The sequence below is a fragment of the Xenopus laevis genome, chromosome 5L, assembly GCF_017654675.1.
Source record: "Xenopus laevis strain J_2021 chromosome 5L, Xenopus_laevis_v10.1, whole genome shotgun sequence".
Taxonomy (NCBI): Eukaryota; Metazoa; Chordata; class Amphibia; order Anura; family Pipidae; genus Xenopus; species Xenopus laevis.
Window position 1 is genome coordinate 45,661,463 of NC_054379.1, and position 21,361 is coordinate 45,682,823.

General features: G+C 40.3%; 1 protein-coding gene across 1 annotated transcript in view; it reads left to right on the forward strand.

The window, feature by feature from the left end:
- ttc13.L (tetratricopeptide repeat domain 13 L homeolog) overlaps positions 1 to 6,670 on the forward strand; it is a 48,379-nt gene extending 41,709 nt beyond the window's left edge. Inside the window, exons 21-23 of the mRNA XM_018262989.2 lie at positions 475 to 553; positions 3,305 to 3,384; positions 6,226 to 6,670. Coding sequence (XP_018118478.1) covers positions 475 to 553; positions 3,305 to 3,384; positions 6,226 to 6,340 — 274 coding nt within the window. The 3' untranslated portion in view covers positions 6,341 to 6,670. The remainder of the gene's footprint in view (positions 1 to 474; positions 554 to 3,304; positions 3,385 to 6,225) is intronic.
- The last annotated feature ends 14,691 nt before the right edge of the window (positions 6,671 to 21,361 follow it).

Sequence of the window (21,361 nt, forward strand, 5' to 3'; positions counted from 1 at the left end):
AAACGTAGAAGGGAACACTGTTGGAGAGAAAGTGGTGCCTTTGGCTACTAAAACTCCTAACAAAGCAATGTAAGCACATAGATATGATTGAGAGGTAAAAGGAAGGGAGCTTAAATAACTGGTAAGGGAATGTAATAAACGGTGCACAGTTTGCTCAGACTTAATAACCCATAGAAACAATCAGCTGAGCTGTCTGCTTTCAAACAGGCAAAGAGTAAATGCTGCATTTTATTGGTTGCTATAGTTGACTAGACCTTTAGCAAACTTGACAAGTTGTGTAGAAATTGGCCAGATGAAGAGACCAGACAACAGGCAGCTTCATTGCTGAAATAATGGGCAGCAGCATCAAATGAGAAGACGTTCAGGTGTATAACCAGCTTAGTTTTTTTTTTGCTTTCACTGGCTGTTACATTGCTACAAATTTGATTTCCACAAATACTACACCGATAATAAATGGTTGAACTTCTTTTTTAGTGTGGTAGCATATTCTGTCATTATGGGTGCTTTAATGGCCAGTGGAAAAGAAGTCACAGGAAAAATTCCAAAAGGAAAGGTATGTGTTGTTCATCTCATATTGTTGTTTCTGTAGTAACTAGACAAATACGGTACATTTTGACATTTAATTGGGGGTGGCAGCACAGTGTAACATGTTTGTATTTGTTTATTATGTACTCATTTCACTCACCTAAATGAAGAGAATATGCCTGTTAACCCTTGCTGTTACCTATGTGATCCTGGAAATGAGGGCACAACCATTTGCGTAGTGCTTGCATCAAAAGTAAATGGACTGTTCATCTTTGCACTGACGTTTATTCTTATAGATTAAAAGTGCATATACAGGCAGGGCCGCCGTCAGGGGGGAAAGGGGGGTATGAGTGTCCCGGGCCGGCAGTACTGCAGTTTCTAAAGAGCCGGGCCCCCTTGACATCGCCGAAGCCTGCAGCCATTTTCAAAGTCCTGAACAGCCGAAAATGCGGAGGTGGTGAAAAGCCGAACAGTCGAAGTCCCGAAGCAGCAAAAAGACCCAAAGTCACAAAAACAGCCGAAGCCGAACTCCCGAAGCGGCGAAAAGACCCGAAGTCAAGAAAGGAGGCGAAGTTGAAGTCCTGAAGCCATGAGTTCAATTCTACTGAACACCAATTTGTGTTTGTTTCTTTTTTTAATCCCCTGGCCACCAGTATATTATTTTAATATTCTATAGGCCCCTGCCACCATGTAAGGGGGGCCCTGGCGCCAATGTTTTTTTTTAACTTATAGGGGGCCCTGATCACCAATTTTTTTTTTTTAACTTGTAAGGGGGGCCATGGCGCCAATGTTTTTTTAAAAAATATTCTTTGGGGCCCCATTTTTTTTAACTTGTAAGTGGGGCCCTGGTGCCAATGTTTTTAAAAAATGTTCTTTGGGATCCCAATTTTTTTTTAACTTGTACGGGTGGCCTTGGCGCCAATGTTTTTGTTTTTTTAACTTGTAGGGGGGCCCTGGTCGCCAATTATTTTTTAACTTGTAGGGGCCCCTGACCACCAATTCTTTAAAAAACCTTTAAGGGGGGCCCTGGCACCATAGTTTTTTTTTTTTTACTTTTATAAGGGGGCCCTGACCATCAATAGCTTTTTATAACGTGTGTGTGGGGGGGTTACCTTTTTTAGCACTGATATCTTTTTTAGCACTGATGTTCTTTTAACTGTTGTGTGGAGTGGGCGGGATCTGGGGTGGGCGGGGCCCCGAAAATTTTGTTGTACAGGACCCCGTTATTTCTGATGGCGGCCCTGGGCCCATTATCCAGAAAACTCTCTATTACGTGAAGACCGTCTCCAACTCCATTTATACAAATTAAAATGGTTTCCTTTTTTCTCTGATGATAAAACAATTAGGGATGCACCGAATCCAGGATTCAGTTCGAGATTCGGCCAGGATTCTGCCATTTTCAGGAGGAGTCGGATTCGGCTGAATCCTTCTGGCCTGCCGAACCGAATCCTAATTTGCATGTGCAAATTAAGGGCTGGGAGGGAATTTGCGTGACCTATTGTCACAAAACAATGAAGTAAAAAATGTTTTCCCCCTTCCTACCCCTAATTTGCATATGCAAATTAAGGTTCGGTATTCGGCCGAATCTTTCATCAAGGATTCGGGGGTTCGAACGAATCCAAAATAGCGGATTCGGTGCATCCCTAAAAACAATACCTAAAAGTACAAGTTAAGATATAATTAATCCTTATTGGAAACAACAGCAGCTTATTGGGTTTTATTTAATGTTTACATTATTTTCTAGTAGACTTAAAGGGATACTGTCATGGGAAAAAAAAAAATTCAAAATGAATCCGTTAATAGTGCTGCTCCAGCAAAATTCTGCACTGAAATACATTTCTCAAAAGAGCAAACAGATTTTTTTATATTCAATTTTGAAATCTGACATGGGGCTAGACATATTGTCAATTTCCCAGCTGCCCCAAGTCATGTGACTTGTGCTCTGATAAACTTCAATCACTCTTTACTGCAATTTGGAGTGATATCACCCCCTCCCTTTCCCCCCCCCAGCAGCCAAACAAAACAATGGGAAGGTAACCAGATAACAGCTCCCTAACACAAGATAACACCTGCCTGGTAGATCTAAGAACAACACTCAATAGTAAAAACCCATGTCCCACTGAGACACATTCAGTTACATTGAGAAGGAAAAACAGCAGCCTGCCAGAAAGCATTTCTCTCCCAAAGTGCAGGCACAAGTCACATGACCAGGGGCAGCTGGGAAATTGACAAAATGTCTAGCCCCATGTCAGATTTCAAAATTGAATATAAAAAAAATCTGTCTGCTCTTTTGAGAAATAAATTTCAGTGCAGAATTCTGCTGGAGTAGCACTATTAACTAATGTGTTTTGAAAAAAACATGTTTTCCGATGACAGGATCCAAATTAGTGAAAGATCTATGTTCCGGAAAACCCCAGGTCCCGAGCATTCTAGATAACAGGTCCCATACTTGTATGTTTACGTGTATATAAAGATCACAATAGCCTTTGATGTTACGCTTGTACGAGAAATCATCTAAGCCTCTCTGAAAGGCATTCATACAGATATTAATATAGAGAAGACACGCTATACATTATCAGTCTCTATAACTTCATGTTTTTTAAAAAGGACTTGTCGGTGTCCCTCTAAGCAAAAATGATTCTGGCAGGGAAATTACCTAATCCTCTGTGGATACCCTAGATAATGGTTCTGTTCCTAAATCAAGTATTACAATAGCTAGAAATATCAATTCCTGAGATACAGAGAATCTAACAGTTTAATGCATTGCTTCTATTTCCAGCTTGTTGATTTTGAAGCGATGACAGCACCCAGATCAGAAGCGTTTAGCAAGACTGCAAAAAGCTGGATGAATCTAAGAAGGTAAATAAAGTCTCATTTCCAGAATCAAGGAGTTCATATAACAATGCTACGCTGCTCAGATATCATCTTTCATAGGCTCTTTCAGTATGTAGGTTTTTGCTTTATCAGTTAATGTTCATCTAATAAAAATAATCATGTTTATATCTTATATAATGTCATTTTGCCCTTCCCATAATATCACAGTCTCTTACAAACCTGTATTTGCAAAGGATGAAGTGATTATATCATTCACCTTGTAAGTATTCCAGCAGCTTATTAGCAGAGAGCAGCTTGTGTTATTGTGCTTGCAAGGTCATCTGTAAAGCTTGTTGTGTTCCTGTCAGTTAGGTTGCTATCTCCCATACAATCAATAACCCTTCCTGCTATAGCAATGCTGCTAGGATTGTGTGAGGAATCTTAACTTAACCCTTCAATATTCTGAAACCATCTAAAGTATATTGTGAAACCGGGAAGTAAATAGTTACTAGAGCAGATTGTCATGAACTAGAAATCCATAGAAAACATGTTACTCTTATTACTCAGCATGAAATCAATATATGTTAACTGTTGCTAGTTGACCCTATTGGATTAAAAAAAGAAAATGCTTTTGTGCAGGAGCATAACTTGAAGTCAGTGAGTCCCCTAGTAAGGGGTTTTTGCCTCCGCACCATCCGAACACACATACCTGCCTTTCATGCTGCTGGTAGTATAAGTTCCCACGAATGCTCAGAATACTTCAGTATGACCTATCTGTATATACAGCAGCACTATTAATACTCACTCCAGTCATGCAGAATAATTTTGATTGTTTATAATGAACTTGTGGTCATGTATAGGCAATTGTGCAGTGGAATATTAGCGTGTGCAGCAGAGAAGACAGGTCAAAAATAAGTACTAAGGGATTGTGAAATTTGAGTGTTTATTAAATAAGTCAAGGTATGGCTCCCTCCAAGTACAGTAGCTGTGTTTTTAGCAAACTCAGAGTTCCCTGACATATAGCACCATACATCTTCTCAACAAAGGGAAATCTATAGCCACATTTAAAATTATGAATGCACCGAATCCACTATTTTGGATTTGACCGAACCCCCAAATCCATCAGCCGAATTGTGAATCGGAAACCTAATTTGCATATGCCATGTGCGGCTAAAAATTTTTTCACTTACTTGTTTTATGAGAAAAAGTCACATGATTTTAAGGATTTTGATTCTGTTCGGCCAGGCACAAGGATTCTGCCGAATCCTGCTGAAAAAGGCCAAATCCTTGCCGAAAACCAACCGGTGCATCACTAATTAAAACAAATGACACCATAGTAGCACATCTTTAAATCAAATTTAGGGTAAATGTCCTTTTCCTTACATATCTGCCTAGAGTATCCTCCTTCCTTGCCCCACCATGGATGAGCTGCCTGTATAGCACCTGATCGGGCAAAATAAGGCATTCTTGTGGTTAAACAAGAGAAGCTTAGAGCCAAGAAACTCTGGGGCAAATTCACTAAAGGACGAAGCGCCTAACGCTAGCGTTAAATCGCTAGTGTATCGCATTTTCGTTAATTCGCCGATTCACTAACGGACGCTGGTGTAAATTCGCTAGTGTTACTTCGCACCCTTACGCCTGGCGAATTTGCGCAACGGACGTAACTACGCAAATTCACTGACGTGCGCATTTTTCTGAACGCTACCTTTTACGCCAGACTTCCTTCACCACCTCAGACCAAGCGAAGTGCAATAGAGTAGATAGGGATTACTTCAAAAAAAGTTAAAAAATTTTCTAAGTCCCAAAAAACGCTGGCGTTTTTTTCATTTTTTATGGGTGATAGGCTGAAAAAGATCAAAAAATTTTTGGCGCTACCCTCCTTCCCCCCTACATTTCCTAACTCATGGCACCTTAACTATACAGTGGGCACATGTGTAGGACAAAATAAAAATTTTATTTGCTGGTGTAGTGATGCTACATATTCCTCCATTGTAACTTCAATTTGGCGCCGTATGCAAATTAAGCATTGCTAGCGTAACTTCGTTTGCTTGGCAAATTAACGCTAGCGCAACTTCGCAACCTTACGCTTCCCCTGAGTGCAACTTCGGATTTTAGTGCATTTGCATAGCGCTGGCGAAAATACGCCTGGTGAAGGGCGGCGAAGCGGACGCTGGCGCAACTACGAATCTTAGTAAATTTGCCCCTCTGTCTGGAGGAAGAATTATGGGGTGGGGCCACTAAATTTTTTTGGGTTTAGGCTAACCCTGTTTCTAAGAAGGAAGAACTAGTCATACACATCAAGGCATGAGGTTAAAAACAGCAACACTTGACCAGAGTGCTATGGGAATGGACTGCACTTGTAGATCCCTAGTATATTCATAGGTTAAGCAGCTCTGCACAGTCGTGATAATCCTTTAGATGTCTACGATCATATGGAACTTATGCATTTCCTTCTTGGTTATCATATAACAACATGGCCGATGCCTCACTTCTAAACATCCTTAACATCGGGTGCTCCCCGCATGTGCACAAATTACCAGCAATCATTGTGCAGAATAATAAAAAGGGGATACAGGGATGGTGACGAGGGCATACAAAAATTACAGAATTGGTGCAACCCTAGTATATAAGAACACTTACCAAAGCTCTGTGCCGTTTCCCAGCATAATGTTGCATTGTTCGTGAACAGGTGCTAAACAGAAACCCGCTTCTGACCTTTTAAATAACACAGCCTTTACCAAACCACAAAGACACCATTTTTGTCATTATTACAAAATACTCCTGCGGGAGCTGCAAATGCAGTAGCTTTTCCTAGTTCATTCATAAGAGGAAATTTAGTGAGCGATTTAAACAGTTGCCTAATTTCTCTGTACCTTTCAATCTTAGCCTCTCTTCGTCCTACAAGAGTCTTCCATCTGTATCAGAAACCTTCCCAACACTGAGAACCATGATCGAGGTGCTGAACACAGATTCCTCCCCTCGCTGTGACAAGAAGCTGTGAAAGGAGATGTTAATTTATACAGGCAATTGGCTGGGACCTTTTGCTTCTTAAATTATTTTTTTTAAAGTGCAATTAAGAAATTGGGTCCTTTACCACTTTTGATACCTTTTTATACCAATAAAAAAAACTTGAACTGCTTTTCTCTATTTGTGGGTTGAGGTCTGTCTCCCTTCCCTCCCCATGAATAGGAGACAGCCATAGGCCAACTTTCAAGTAATGTGAAATCAGCAAAAAGCTATAAAATAAGTTGTTGAACGAATGTGCTTTTAAGTTTTTGCTTGTTTTCAAGCTACTTCAGGGTTTCCTCATATTAAAAAAATAATTCTTGCATTCATGTGTTTTTTGATGTTTCTTTGGTGGAGGGCATTGTGTTGTCTTGTTAATGGGGATTTTTACCCCAGATTTCACATCCCAGTGGGCCCTGCCACCCACCCTCCCTTCCTCTAGCAAGCCAGCCTTTGTCCATTCACTCTCTGTCGCCACCTTAAATCTCAAGGCTGTTTCTGTAGCCGATGGTTGCTTTTTAGTGAGGATTACACTGGTGCTGTAAGTCCACTTTACTGGGTATGGTAAATGGGTTGCTACCTACAGTAGATCAGGGATGCAGGTATCTGTTATTTTATCAACAGTATCATAGATGTATCATAAAAGCAACATTGCCCAGTATACAGTTTTTTTCCTGAGCCTAGTAAACGCTAAATAATTCTCCAATGAGAATTCCATCCGATCGCAAAGCATAAGCCCTCCTATATCTAATAACATAGTGCTGTTAAACTGAATTCTCACTGGTGGATACTCTTGAATCTGTAATTAAGTTTGGGACCCCAGTTTTGTAGTACTTGGGAGGCACAGTGGGTCTGTTTAAAGAAGAGCATACATCTGCTTTAAAGGAATAGTTCAATATGAAAATAAAAACTGGGTAAATAGGCTGTGTAAAATAGAAAAATGTTTCTAATATAGTTAGTTAGCCAAAATGTAATGTACGGTATAAAGGCTGGAGTGACTGGATGTATAACAGAACACTACGTCCTGCTTTTCAGCTCTATAACTCTGAGTTAGTCAGCGACTTGAAGGGGGGGCCACATGGGACATATCTGTTCAGTGAGTTTGCAATTGATCCTCCGCATTCAGCTCAGATTCAAAAGCAACAGATATGGCCCATGTGGCCCCCTCTCAAGTCACTGATTGGTTACTGCCTGGTAACCAGTCAGTGTAAACCAAGAGAGCTGCAAAGCAGGAAGTAGTGTTCTGGTTATTATGTTAGACATCCAGTCACTCCAGCCTTTATATATTACATTTTTGGCTAACTAACTATATTAGAAACATTTATTATTTTGCACAGCCTATCTGTCTACCCAGTTTTTATTTTTACTCACAACGATTCCTTTAAAATGATTATTCTCCCCTTGATGACTGTTCTGTAATTTGCTAACATTGCCTTGCTGTAGATCAGACAAACAAATGTGTCTCTGTCTTGGGGAACTGACACAGTAAAGCTTCCCATAGATGCGACTATTCTTCTTGCCGAATTTTATTGAAGTCCGACCAATCCTTTCGAAATTATTGCGCGGTTAGTGGGATTCGAAATATCTTACATCTTATGATTTTTCGTCCGACATCTGTCAGGAAATTGATCGGCCAGGTTAAAAAATCTTTGTCGGTCCCAGTGCAATCTATCTATGTTTGCAGGGCCAAGCAGGCAGCTCCCCTTTGTTTTCCTGGAAAATTGGTCTTTTTAGTTGATGGTCAATTCGTACGATCGTTCCGAGAAAATCGTGGTCTCGCGATGAGGATCTTTTAAAAATCTCAACATCTATGGCCAGCTTAACAATGTACCTGCTACAGACAGACCTTGGTGAATCCCATATACACAAGGTCTGTGGCACCAGCTTTTCTGTCTGTGTTCATTTTCCTGCAAACTGCTTCACAATAAAATGCCAGGTGTCATTGCCTGTCCCTTCCTGATTACTGGCAAGTGCATAGCCGGTAGGTATATATGGGCAGAATATATGGGTAAATTGTAATGTACATAGTTACATAGTTAAATGGGTTATGATAGCCTATGATATTATTCTTGTCCAAGAAAGCGTTCAGCAAGGCATTAACGGCCTCACTGTGAAGAATCCCTTCGTTGCTTCAAATGAAAGTTCTTTTCCTCTAGTCTGAAGGGGTGGCCTCTGGTACGGTGGTCCACTTTATGTGTAAAAAGGTCCCCTGCTATTTGTCTATAATGTCCTCTAATGTACTTGTAAAGTGTAATCATGTCCCCTCGCAAGCATCTTTTTTTTTTTTTCCAGAGAAAACAACCCCAACCTTGACCGTCTCCCCTCATAATTTAAGTCTTCCATCCCTCTAACCAGTTTAGTTGCACTTAGTCTCTGCACTCTCTCCAGCTCATTTATATCCCTCTTAAAGACTGGAGCCCAAAACTGCACTGCATACTCCAGGTATACCTACCTAATGGCTGGAAAGAAACTAGTGCGGTCTGTAGTATGCCTCTAAATGGCTAGTTAGACATGTATGGTAAGGATGATGAGAATCCCAGACCAATAGTAATACTGATATAATATAATTTACTTGATGTTTGAAAGCAAACATTTGTTAGACTTCTGCTGGTTACAAGGCTTGGAGCTTATATTGTTCAGTTAATTTTAATAACCCTGTTTCCAAAAAAGCTGAGACCCAAGAGGTAATTTACGAGGACACAAGTGCAAGAACACTTAGAAGGTTATTTATCAAAGGTTTTTTCCATAAAAAAAAAAAACTTGAATGGAAAAAACTTGAATCAGCGAGTTCAGGGTTAACAACCCGAAAACTCAAATTTATTGAGTTTTTGGCGAGAAAAACGAATCAATCTCGTTTTCAAGCAAAATCCTCCAAAAAAACCTGAACATCGTGAAGGCTATTAACATCTTCAAATGGTTCAAGGGACCTCTGCCATTGACTCCTACATGACCTCAACTGGTTTTATATGGTGTTTTTTCGGATGCCTGCTATTTTGAGGGTCGGGTTATAATAAATCTCGAGAAATTCTATTTTTTTTTAACACAAAAAATTGATTTTTGAATGAAAAATAATCTTGAAAACTAGAATTTTTTGTGGAAAAAACAACTCGAATAAATCTGCCCCTAAAGGTGTGAGATGCCAATTGCAGCCTATTTTTGCTCTCTGCTTGTGGCCTTGTCAATGAGGCCTACTGTGTTACATGTAAATCAACAAAGAATGGGATTATTTGCAAAGGAAAGGCTTGCAGCACTTGGGGTGCCAAATGTTAGGTACCCCCAAGTGATTGTTTTTACTTACCTGAAACCCTGGGCCGGTGCTCCTATCAGCAGAAAACTGCACCAGCCCGGGGTTATACCAGTGAGCACCACGGAACAATCCACTTCCGGCTTCTTCTTTCTTCAAATTTCCCAGGGCAAACGCATGTGCAGTTGAACAAAATAGTTGACTTTTTAGTTAAAATTTGGCTTTTCGCTCTACTTCATGCACAGAAGAAGACGGAAGAAGATTGTTCCGTGGTGCTCACTGGAATAACCCCGGGCCGGAGCAGTTTTCTGCTGATAGGAGCACGGGCCCGGGTTTTCAGGTAAGTAAATACAATCACTTTGGGGTGCCTAACATTTGGCACCCGCAAGTGGAAGATTACTTTCCTTTAAACCCTTTAATTGCAAATAGTACAAAGACAGAATAAAAACTTAGAAATGTTATTGTTTTCTGATAAATATTTGCTCATAGAAGCATTTTAAAAAAGTTGCAACGGGGGTTTAAAAAAGGGGGGGGAGGGAGTTTTGTAATGCTAAGAAAAACACCTGGTGAAACATCTGAACATTTTTCAACAGGTCAGTAACATGATTGGGTATAAAAAAAAAAGTGGAACAAATATTGCAACTATTTAATGTTTCTCAAGGTAAAATTGCAAAGAATTTGGGGATTTTACCATCTATGATATAATAATATCATTGAAAACTTCAGAGCATCCGGAGAAATCTCTGCGCACAAGGCCCTCAGACAGCACAGAATTTAAAACAGACACAATTCTGTAGTGGAAATTGCTTCATGGGCTGAGGAATACTTCTGTAGGGACACATGCATGCTGAGTAGGTGTTTTCTAGGAATATATTATTTTCCCATAAATATACAGTAATGTTCATAGACCAAGTTTATCACTTTGCCTGCTGTAGGTAGTAGAATTACTACTAATGTGCCAGTGTAGCAGAATCTGAGGTGTACTGAGGTGTTTTCTGAACAAAGATTTTTTAGTGCAGCAGTATTCAGTTGTATGAAATTAAATCATATGTGAAAAACTGGCTGTGCAGAAATGTGGGTACCCTTGTAATTTTGCTAACTTGAATGCATGTAACTTCTCAATACTGATTACTGGCAACGTACTGGATTAGTTTGTTAAGCCTTGAACTTCATAGGCAGGTGTGTCTAATCACGAAAAAAGGTATTTAAAGGAGAAGGAAAGGTAATTTTTATTACCTATCTTTAACTGTTGCCTGATCGCACCCCTCCTGAACTGCTATAGTGTCACCAGCCAATTAGTTTTCCTGCAATTACACTGTGCCAGCGAAGTTTTTTCCCGTTACTGAGTTTGCGCCCGCCATGTTGGCCATGTACGCGTTACATCCTTCGTCTCCTCGTTAAAAGTGTGCATGCGCGAAACATCACCCACATACCACCTGACCTGCTTAGCATGATCGCATGGGGGAAGTAAGGCAATAATGTGCGCATGCGCAGGGCTTGCAGAATTTCTTCTGCGCATGTGTGAGCCCTGATAGTGCCGGTTTTGTTAGCAGGGGGGGTGTCTTCTGTATTCCATGCACCTAGCAAAATGTTTTACATCGACTCCTCTGAAGAGTGACAGCATGGGATCCTCAAAGCAACTTTCTAAAGATCTGAAAACAAAGATTGTTCAGTATATATAAAGTAGGGGTCTCCAAGTTAGTAGAATAATAACTCACCACATTTAGGAAGTGGCCCGGGTGCACCGCCCTGAGCACTCAGCATAGGGAGTGGACAACCAAAACTTCTTTGAAGCAGGCACTCAAAAAGCCAGACTTCCACCAAAGGTTTTCAAAGTGAGTAGTAGTCTATTGTATCCATAGCTTACACGTTTCGTGTTAACAAACACTTAATCATGAGCCTATGGTTAAATGTTTAACACGAAACACGTAAGGCTGTGGATACAATAAACTACTTTCACTTTGAAAACCTTTGCCTGGTGGAAGTCTGAATTTTTGAGTGCCTGCTTCAAAGAAATTAAAGATTGTTCGGTATCATGATTTAGGGGAAGGCTACAAAAAGCTATCTCAGAGGTTTAAACTGTCAGTTTTAATTGTAAGGAATGTAATCAGGAAATGGAAGGCCACATAGAAAGTTGCTGTAAAACCCAGGTCAGGCAGGCCAATAAAAATACAGGAGTGGCATATGCGGAGGATTGTGAGAATGGTTACAGACAACCCAAAGATCACCTCCAAAGACCTGCAAGAACATTTTGCTGCAGATGGTGTATCTGTACATCATTCTACAATTCAGCGCAATTTGCACAAAGAACATCTGTATGGCAGGGTGATGAGAAAGAAGCCCTTTTTGCACTCACTCAAACACAAACAAAGTTGCTTGTTGTATGCAAAAGTCACAATCATTTCGGAACAAAGTGCTTTGGACTGATGAGACAAAAAGCAATTTGTATGGTGGAAGAAGAACACCGCATTCCAAGAAAGACACCTGCTACCTACTGTCAAATTTGGTGGAGGTTCCATCATGCTGTGGGGCTGTGTGGCTAGTTCAGGGACTGGGGCCCTTGTTAAAGTTGAGGGTCGGATGAATTCAACCCAAAATCAACAAATTCTTCAGGATAATGTTCAAGCATCAGTCACAAAGTTTAAGACAATGACCCTAAACACACTTGGAAATCTACAAAGGCATTTATGCAGAGGGAGAAGTACAATATTCTGGAATGGTCATCACAGTCCCCCTACTTGAATATCACTGAAAATCTATGGGATGATTTGATGATTCATGCTCGGCAGCCATCAAATTTAACTGAACTGGAGAGATTTTGTATGGATGAATGGTCAAAAATAAGTATTGATGTAATATCCCTGTTGGGGTGCCCACAGTTATGCACATTTTGTTATGATGCATATTGCATATTTTCTGTTAATCCAATAAACGTTCTGTCACTGCTGAAATACTACTATTTCCATAAAGCATGTTATATATTAAAGCAGGGGTGTCCAAACTTTTAACAACGAGGGCCAGATTTGATGGGGTGAAAATGTGCGGGGGCCGACCATTTTAGCCTGACATTCTTTGACTCGAACCATTAAGTTTATTTTCATGAAGCTGCTGGGCTGCTGGATCCAGGCAAAATTAAATGTGAAGCTACTATGAAATGTTAGTGCCCTACTGCACTGATCTCCTTCTTTCCCCATAGCCAGCAGGCCCGGGCTGGCAATCTATGGGTTCTGCAAATGCCAGAGGGGCTGCTGTATGGTTCCATTGAAAGTTACCATAGAGTGGGCTGGTAGGGGGCTGTTTGGGCCTCTGTGTACTTGGAATGGCAGGGCCTATTTTGACTCCCAGTCCAGGCCTGATAGCCAGCCCCCACCCACCCCCGAATCCAGCCTCTGTAATCTTGTAATTTTTTATTCAACTGTTCATTCTCTCTCCGTTACACACTCACCTTCTGTAACTCCCCCTCCCTCTCAGAAACCAGGCATGAAAAAAAAGCTACACTACTAAAAAATAGAGATGTCGCGAACTGTTCGCCGGCGAACTTGTTCGCGCGAACATCGGGTGTTCGCGCTCGCCGGAAGTTCGCGAACGTTGCGCGACGTTCGCCATTTTGGGTTCGCCATTGTTGGCGCTTTTTTTTGCCCTCTCACCCCAGACCAGCAGGTACATGGCAGCCAATCAGGAAGCTCTCCCCTGGACCACTCCCCTTCCCTATAAAAACCGAAGCCCTGCAGCGTTTTTTCACTCTGCCTGTGTGTGCTGAAGAGATAGTGTAGGGAGAGAGCTGCTGCCTGTTAGTGATTTCAGGGACAGTTGAAAGTTTGCTGGCTAGTAATCGTTTTGATACTGCTCTGTTATTGGAGGGACAGAAGTCTGCAGGGGTTTGAGGGACATTTAAGCTTAGGTAGCTTTGCTGGCTAGTAATCTACCTTCTACTGCAGTGCTCTGTATGTAGCTGCAGTGGGCAGCTGTCCTGCTTCTGATCTCATCTGCTGACTGCTGCAATAACAGTAGTCCTTGTAAGGACTGCTTTTATTTATTTTTTGTTGTTTTACTACTACTACTACTACTACTATAAGAGCCCAGTGCTATTAGTCTAGCAGTGTTGGGGAGTGGGACTGGTGTGCTAATCTGCTGCTCCTAGTAGTTCAGCAGCACCAACTTTAATTTTTTTTTTTTAATATTCATTTTTTTTTTATTTTACTTTTTTTTATTTTACTACCGCTGTAGTAGTGTATAAGTTGACCTTTTAGGCATTATTTGCCCTGTAGGCATTATTTGCACACTGTTTTCTTCAACCCGCCATCTAGCTGTGTGACCTTGTTCACATTCTGTCTAAATATCCATAATATTACCGTCTCCAGAAAAAACACCGGAGTGACTTTTTTTCAAGCAGCCATAATATATTTTACGTAATCCGTATCCACCGCTGTAGTAGTGTATACGTTGACCTTGTAGGCATTATTTGCACAGTGTTTTCTTCAACCCGCCATCTAGCTGTGTGAGCTTGTTCACATTTTGTCTAAATATTGATAATATTATCGTCTCTAGAAAAACCACTTGAGTTACTTTTTTTCAAGCAGCATTCATATATTTTACGTAATCCGTATCCACCACTGTAGTAGTGTATACGTTGACCTTGTAGGCATTATTTGCCCAGTTTTTTTGGCTGCAGCCACTGAAGCACAGAGGCCAGAAAAAATATGCCATATAAATGCTGAAAATAGTCATTTTTTGCCATACGTTGACTCAACGTATATGGCAAAAAATGACTATTTTCAGCATTTATATGGCATATTTTTTCTGGCAACTGTGCTTCAGTGGCTGCGACCAAAAAACTGGGCAAACAATGCCTACAAGGTCAACGTATGGCAAAAAATGACTATTTTCAGCATTTATATGGCATATTTTTTCTGGCAACTGTGCTTCAGTGGCTGCAACCAAAAAAACTGGGCAAACAATGTCTACAAGGTCAACGTATGGCGAAAAATGACTATTTTCAGCATTTATATGGCATATTTTTTATGGCAACTGTGCTTCAGTGGCTGCGTCCAAAAAAACTGGGCAAACAATGCCTACAAGGTCAACGTATGGCAGTTGTTTAAAGAGAACAGTAGATTACTAGCCAGCAAAGCTACCTAAGCTAAAATGTCCCTCAAATCCCTGCAGACTTCTGTCCCTCCAATACAGAGCAGTATCAAGCAGATTACTAGCCAGCAAGCTTACTATCATCTGTCCCTGAAATCACTAACAGCTCTCCCCCTACACTATCTCTTCCAAGCACACACAGGCAGATTTTTCAGATACATTTTTGCCCTTGATCCCCCTCTGGCATGCCACTGTCCAGGTCGTTGCACCCTTTAAACAACTTTAAAATCATTTTTCTGGCCAGAAATGTCTTTTCTAGATGTTAAAGTTCGCCTTCCCATTGAAGTCTATGGGGTTCGCGAACCGTTCGCGAACCGCTCGCATTTTTGCGCAAGTTCGCGAATATGTTCGCGAACTTTTTTTCCGACGTTCGCTACATCCCTACTAAAAAACCCTTTCTATCCCCTGACTCAAACCTCCCCCCCCCCTCCTCGATAGTTTTACAACTCCGGTCTCCGTTACTCACAAGCTCCTCTCCTTCTGGAGCTGCCAGCTCCCCCCTCCCTCTCAGAAACTAAAGGTGGACTGGACTCCTTGACTGTCTTCCCTGCAGCTGCTGCACATTCATTTCTATGTGATCACTGAGACACTTGTTAGATAAGCAGGATCAAGCTGCAGCAGCACATTCACTTCTCACGTGTCTCAGTGATCACATAGAAATGAATGTGCAGCAGCTGCAGGGAAGTAAGTCACAGTCAAGGAGTCCAGTCCACCTTTAGTTTCTGAGAGGGAGGGGGAGTGACAGAAGTTTAGTGTTTATGTAACGGAGAGAGAACAGAGCTTTAAAAACTCACGGAGGCTGCTGGCTGCTGCAGTGGGAATGGGGAGGCGGGTTGGTGTGCCTGTGCTGTGGCATGTAAGGAGAGGTGGAATCCCAGTCGGCAGCAGTTTTCTCAAGTGCAGCAGGTGCGCGTGTGACGTGCTGCTGCGACGTTCTGCTCCTCTTCCAGCTCCCTCTCTGGCACTGCAGCAGACTTCCTGTTCACCGCTGGCCACTTCCACTGCACCGACTGGGGAGGGGGGTGGTGTGAAATGCTGCTGCCTGCGGGCCAATTAAAAATGAGTCGCGGGCCGCAGTTGGCCCGCGGGCCGTAGTTTGGACACCCCTGTATTAAAGGGAAGTTGCTACTTTGAAAGATCAGCCAATGATAAACAAAACTCCAAAGAATTAAGAGGGGTTCCCAAACTTTTTCATATGACTGTATTTAATGTATCAGCCTTTACAACTGATTCAAGGAGAGAATTCCACAGCTTCGCAGCTCTCACTGTAAAAAAAAACCCCTTCCGAATATTTAGTTGGAACATCTTTTCTTCTAATCGGAATGGGTTCCCATGTGTCAACTGGAAGGACCTACTGGTAAATAAAGCACTAGAGAGATTATTATATGATTCCCTTATATATTTATACATAGTTATCATATCACCCCTTAACGCCTCTTCTCCAGTGTGAACATTCCCAATTTGGCCAGTCTTTCCTCATAGCTAAGATTTTCCATACCTTTTACCAGCTTAGTTTCTATTAAGGATGAACCCAGGGGCGATCCTGGCCCCTCCGCCGCCTGAGGCAGCAGCAGTTGCTGCTGCCCCCCCTCCCCTGGAAATTTGCTCTTAAAGTACCAGGAGCAGCATTTTTGCTGCCCCTGGTACCTAGTGGGGCACTGCCGCCTGAGGCGACAGCCTCAACTCGCCTCATTGGCAAAGCATCCCTGGATGAACCAAAGACATTTTTGTAAGAACAGTGCCTTTTCCACTTAGGATTCAGCTGTATGCCAACTGAATCTTAAATTGCATATGCAAATTAGCATGATCCAGGCCCCCAAAAAACAGCAACTTCTGTAATAAAGTGTTTTAAAGTCCTGATTTTACGGGTTTCGAATTGAATCAGGGAATCTCTGAATTCCAAGTTTCTTTGGCCCTACAGCTGATCTAGGTCATTTGAAAGCAAGACATCCATTATTTTAACAAAATGTATATTCTGTTTTTCTCCTTTGCACTGTCCCTGTTTTTTGAGGATTAATAACTGTATAAATCGAGATCCAATAAATATTAAAAAGTTACTATTCTATTTATTTTAGAAAGGTGGTACTGCACACAGAACTTCAACCAGACTATATGACAACTCACCAAGATATATATATAAATACACAGATGCAGGGGAAATGGTGGAGTGCAGTTTTTCTGTTTTGTGGTACAGTATATGGCCCCAAACAGAAAGATGACCTCATAAAATGAAACGTTTCTCATTTGATTTGCGTTTATGGTAATTCGTTGATCTTCTTTTCATACTGAAATATACTGAAATTCATACTGAAATATTAAACATCTTAAACATATGAAGTACCTACATTTTACATTATCTTTGCACCTTAATACCAAACTGAGGTTTATAGTTTGTATTTGTTTTGGTACATTTACATTGGAAGGCCTTTTAGGTTTGTTTTTTTTTTGTTTTTTTTTTGTTTTTTTTATTGCTTTACTAAAGATCTTAAAAACATATAGAAAGGCAGTTTGGGTGTGTAAGAAATAGCGTAAGACAAACACAATATGAAAAAGAATGTATTGCCATAATGCAGATTTTGTAAATATAAGAGCATGATATTAAATATTTCTTAATTAAAAAAGCAGTTATTACTTGCATTTCATTGTATCCTGTGTGTGCTTGTAACTGTAGAGCTTTACAACATTTTTAAATTGAGCATTCATGTGCTACAAAAAAACACTACCGGGCCAATTATTAACGTTCATTTCTTTTTCGTTTACCCGAATCAAACTTTTTAGTTCTAAAAATCATGTATTAGAATAAGTCACAGATCACAAAACCTGTTAAAAAAATCATATAACATCATACCTCCCAACTGTCCCGTGTTTAGAGCGACAGTCCCTCTTTTGACAGCTCAACCTGCAGTCCCTCATTTGTACTGGAAAGTCCCGTTTTTCTCTTCACTGAACAGCAAGAAAAAGAAACAAAGTTTCTAACTTAATTGGCTTTTGGCAGAGAGCCCAGAACAACCACAACAGAAGAAGATAAGCAAATAAGTAATTGTAACAATATAAGGTAACAGGTCCCTTGGGAAAAGTTAGACCTACAATTCACCTTCATTGGCAAAACTGTAATAACTAAAAAAAACAGTGTCACATATCAGGTCTGCACACTCACAAAAAACTTTTAGACTCAGGTGGTATAATTAAAAAAACAATTTAGCAGTAACAATAATGTTTACAAGGACAATAAACTCCACATAGCAGTAATATACATACCACCCTTCGGTGCACACAAGGCAGAAAAAGAGCAACAAGAAGCTGATACACCGGCCAAAAAAAAAGAGAATGGCCCCAACGTTTCGGCACAAAGCCTTCGTCAAGGGGATTCTGATGCGTAAGGGGATCACCGACTAAATAAATACCCTCTTCAATTATGTGCCATTCTTAATTTCCGCACGCTACCCAAACTTCCGGGTTAAATGAACATGGTAATTAGGGGGTGTGGGCACAAAAAATGGGCGTTGCCAAAACCTTTTTTGCCCATTTTTTAATTTCCAAAATGTTGGGAGGTATGAAAATATTAGTTATAGAGCTCATGGGTTGATTGATGACCATATAAATTATGTTACAATTTATAAATTACTGTACTACAGCACAGTACACAAACGCACAGCCAGTTTCTTGCTTATAGAGGTGATTTCACAGCTAACACTAATTTTACTTATGGGAGCTATTCAGGCCCCAACTAGCAATCTGTGAATTCTACCAAATGCAGGAGTGGCTGATGTAAGATGCCATAGTATTTAGTGGGTTGGTGGGGGTCTGTTTGTGCCTTTATGTACTTGAAATGCCAGGGCCTATTTTGAATCCCAGTCTATTATCTGATTGCTATATATACATGAATTGTAATGTTACACAAGTAATTAAATTTGTTTGTGTTAAAGCTAGATATTAGTGAATATATTTGTGTGCCGGCGAGACAAATCATGTGGTATAACCATCGCAGCTATTTTTGGTATTGATCCCAGCACACCAGATATAGCCTTAAGTTGTAATTTGCTATACTTGGATTTACTGAGGGCAGAATGTTATAATTAAAGCAATAAGGGAAAAAACGGAAAACTTTGTAGCAAGAGACAGTGCAGCCAAAAGCTGTTATTTATACATCCACTGATTTAAAGCCTGGACAAAACTTAGCAAAATGTCAGCACATAACAGCATTGCATTATTGTGTATTAGGAGTAGGACAGAAATATATTTGGGGTGATACTAAAGTATTGATTAAAATTGCAATGCAGATTGATACAGCATGTGAATAAAACTGGAAATAGATGCAACTTTTGCATGCCTTCTACTATATGCACCTAGATGAATTGCCACTAAAATCAAAATACAGAGATTCACCATGGGTCACTTTCATTGGGTCACTTTGATGCCAATGGTAAGATACTTCAACCAGTGACAATAGCAGATTAAAGGGGAACTGTCGCTAAAATGTAAAATGATAATTTCATATAAGCTTCATCATACTGAAATAAGAAACTTTCTAAATACAATCAATTACAAATTCTGCATTGTTTCTGAAACAATTAAGTTTATCTTCACTATCTCGCTCTCAACATCTGTTTCTCTTCATTTCGTCTTCATGCAGGAGTTGGGTGTCAGATATTCATTGACAGTTACATCCAATATATCTTACAGGGGGGCTCCCTTTCCTAGCAGATGAATTAGAGTTTCCAGTACAAACAAAATCTAACAAAATAGCTGCCTTTTGCACAAATTCTGCATGTAGAGAGACAGGATTTCTGGTGATTTTAATAGAGTGAGCTCTAATGCATCTTCTAGGCAAAAGGAGCCCCCCTATAAGATATATTGGATCTAACTGTCAATGCATAACTGACACCCAACTCCTGTAAGAAGACAGAACGAAGAGAAACAGATGCTGAGCGAGGAATAGTTTAGAAACCGAATTTTTAACTGATTGTATTTAGAAAGTTTCTTATTTCAGTATGATAAGCTTATATTCAATTTTCAATTTCGCAATAGTTCCCCTTTATGAGCTTCTAGCAGTATATTCCACTGGTGACCTTTGGCATTTTTATAAACCACTCCACCAAGATTGTTCAGAATGTTGGAGAAAGAACAGAGTACCAGCTGAGGAAAAAAATAGCATGGAGACGTGTATGGACTAATTTTCAAACATCTCCTACGATGTCCACATTCCCTGTCTGCTGGAAAATAGTTCTGGGTCACTTCTTATTTTAAAAATCATGACCACACATGAATTCTTGTGCTTGAGTTATCACTTATTTTGTATGGGAATTCTAAAGCTAACTTCCCTTACTGTAAAGAAATTAATTGTTTCTTCTTTCTAGCCTCTGGCAAATATGCACCAGCAATGTAAAAGGGAATACATTTTAGCTTGTCATTAAGTGTAGACAGATCACTAGCTGTCGCCCCACCTTTCCTGAACTCCCCAATGCAGAAGAGTTAAGCAGGGGTGCCAGTGGAGGAGTAGCAGGCAGGGCTAATAACCCCTTCCACTACATTGTGAACCTTGTCATAAGTTAGACAACTCACTCAGAACTCACTGATACCTACCTACCCTTCTATCAATAGAATCTCTTACCACAACATCCACTCCATGATTGCTATAACACTTCCTTTTCCCTCTGGGCAGCAATGGCCATTCCCATAAAAAATCAAAGGGAATAAACATTTACAAAGCTGCTGCTCCTTAGCTACACATCCCATTCTCATGACCAGCATCATCACCCAAATCCATAACAAATCCATTGTTATGAATCAGTTCCACCAAGCCAACAATCTACCTAAAAGAGCTACTCATTGGCACACATCCTATTACCAGCATGGTGTCTTTTGATTTTGCATTTGTAAAGGTATAATTGTTATACACAAAATGCTTGATTTGGTCATATAATTGTTGGTTTCTAAATATGAACATGCTGCTGGGACAGAAACAGTATGAGGTTTATGTTTCTGGGAGCATTTGTCCGTTCATTTAATCTGAGTCTGAGATCTTGCTGCCAAGTAAGATGCCAAGCTTTTATTGTTTGTTTTTGGTCGGTTAAACTCATTTGCCAACAATTTTCCTTGTGGTTAACAAAAAATGTATTTTGGCATCAGACTGAGCATAAATATAAATTCTCTGTGGTAACCCTTTGACTGCCTACTGTCTGCTGAAATTAGTGCACAAAAATGCTAGCTGTACTTCAGCATGTCCTGCATACAACAGTTTTTAAAAGTCATAGGCTATATACTATTCTACATTCCCTAACAGCAAATGAGGATCAATTTGGAGCAATGTAACAATGTATTTATGGATCTTAAAGTGCATACCTGAACTTTTTGAGGTTAGTCTTTGCCTCTGCTGCAATGCACTCCTCATTTTCTATATTTGCCTTCCTTATTGCTGCTTTAAAACATTTATTACAGTGATTAAATTCATTGAACACAGCTTCTGTTCCCACAGTCTTGTAGTTTCTTCAAGCTTTCTTTTTATTCTGTAGGTGCTCCTTAAAAATAAAAGTGTTTTAAAGTAATGAATCTATAATGTACAGATTATCTGCACTGGCACAAGTGGCGTAAATATGGCTATGGCTGGTCCAAGATGTCAAACGCAGT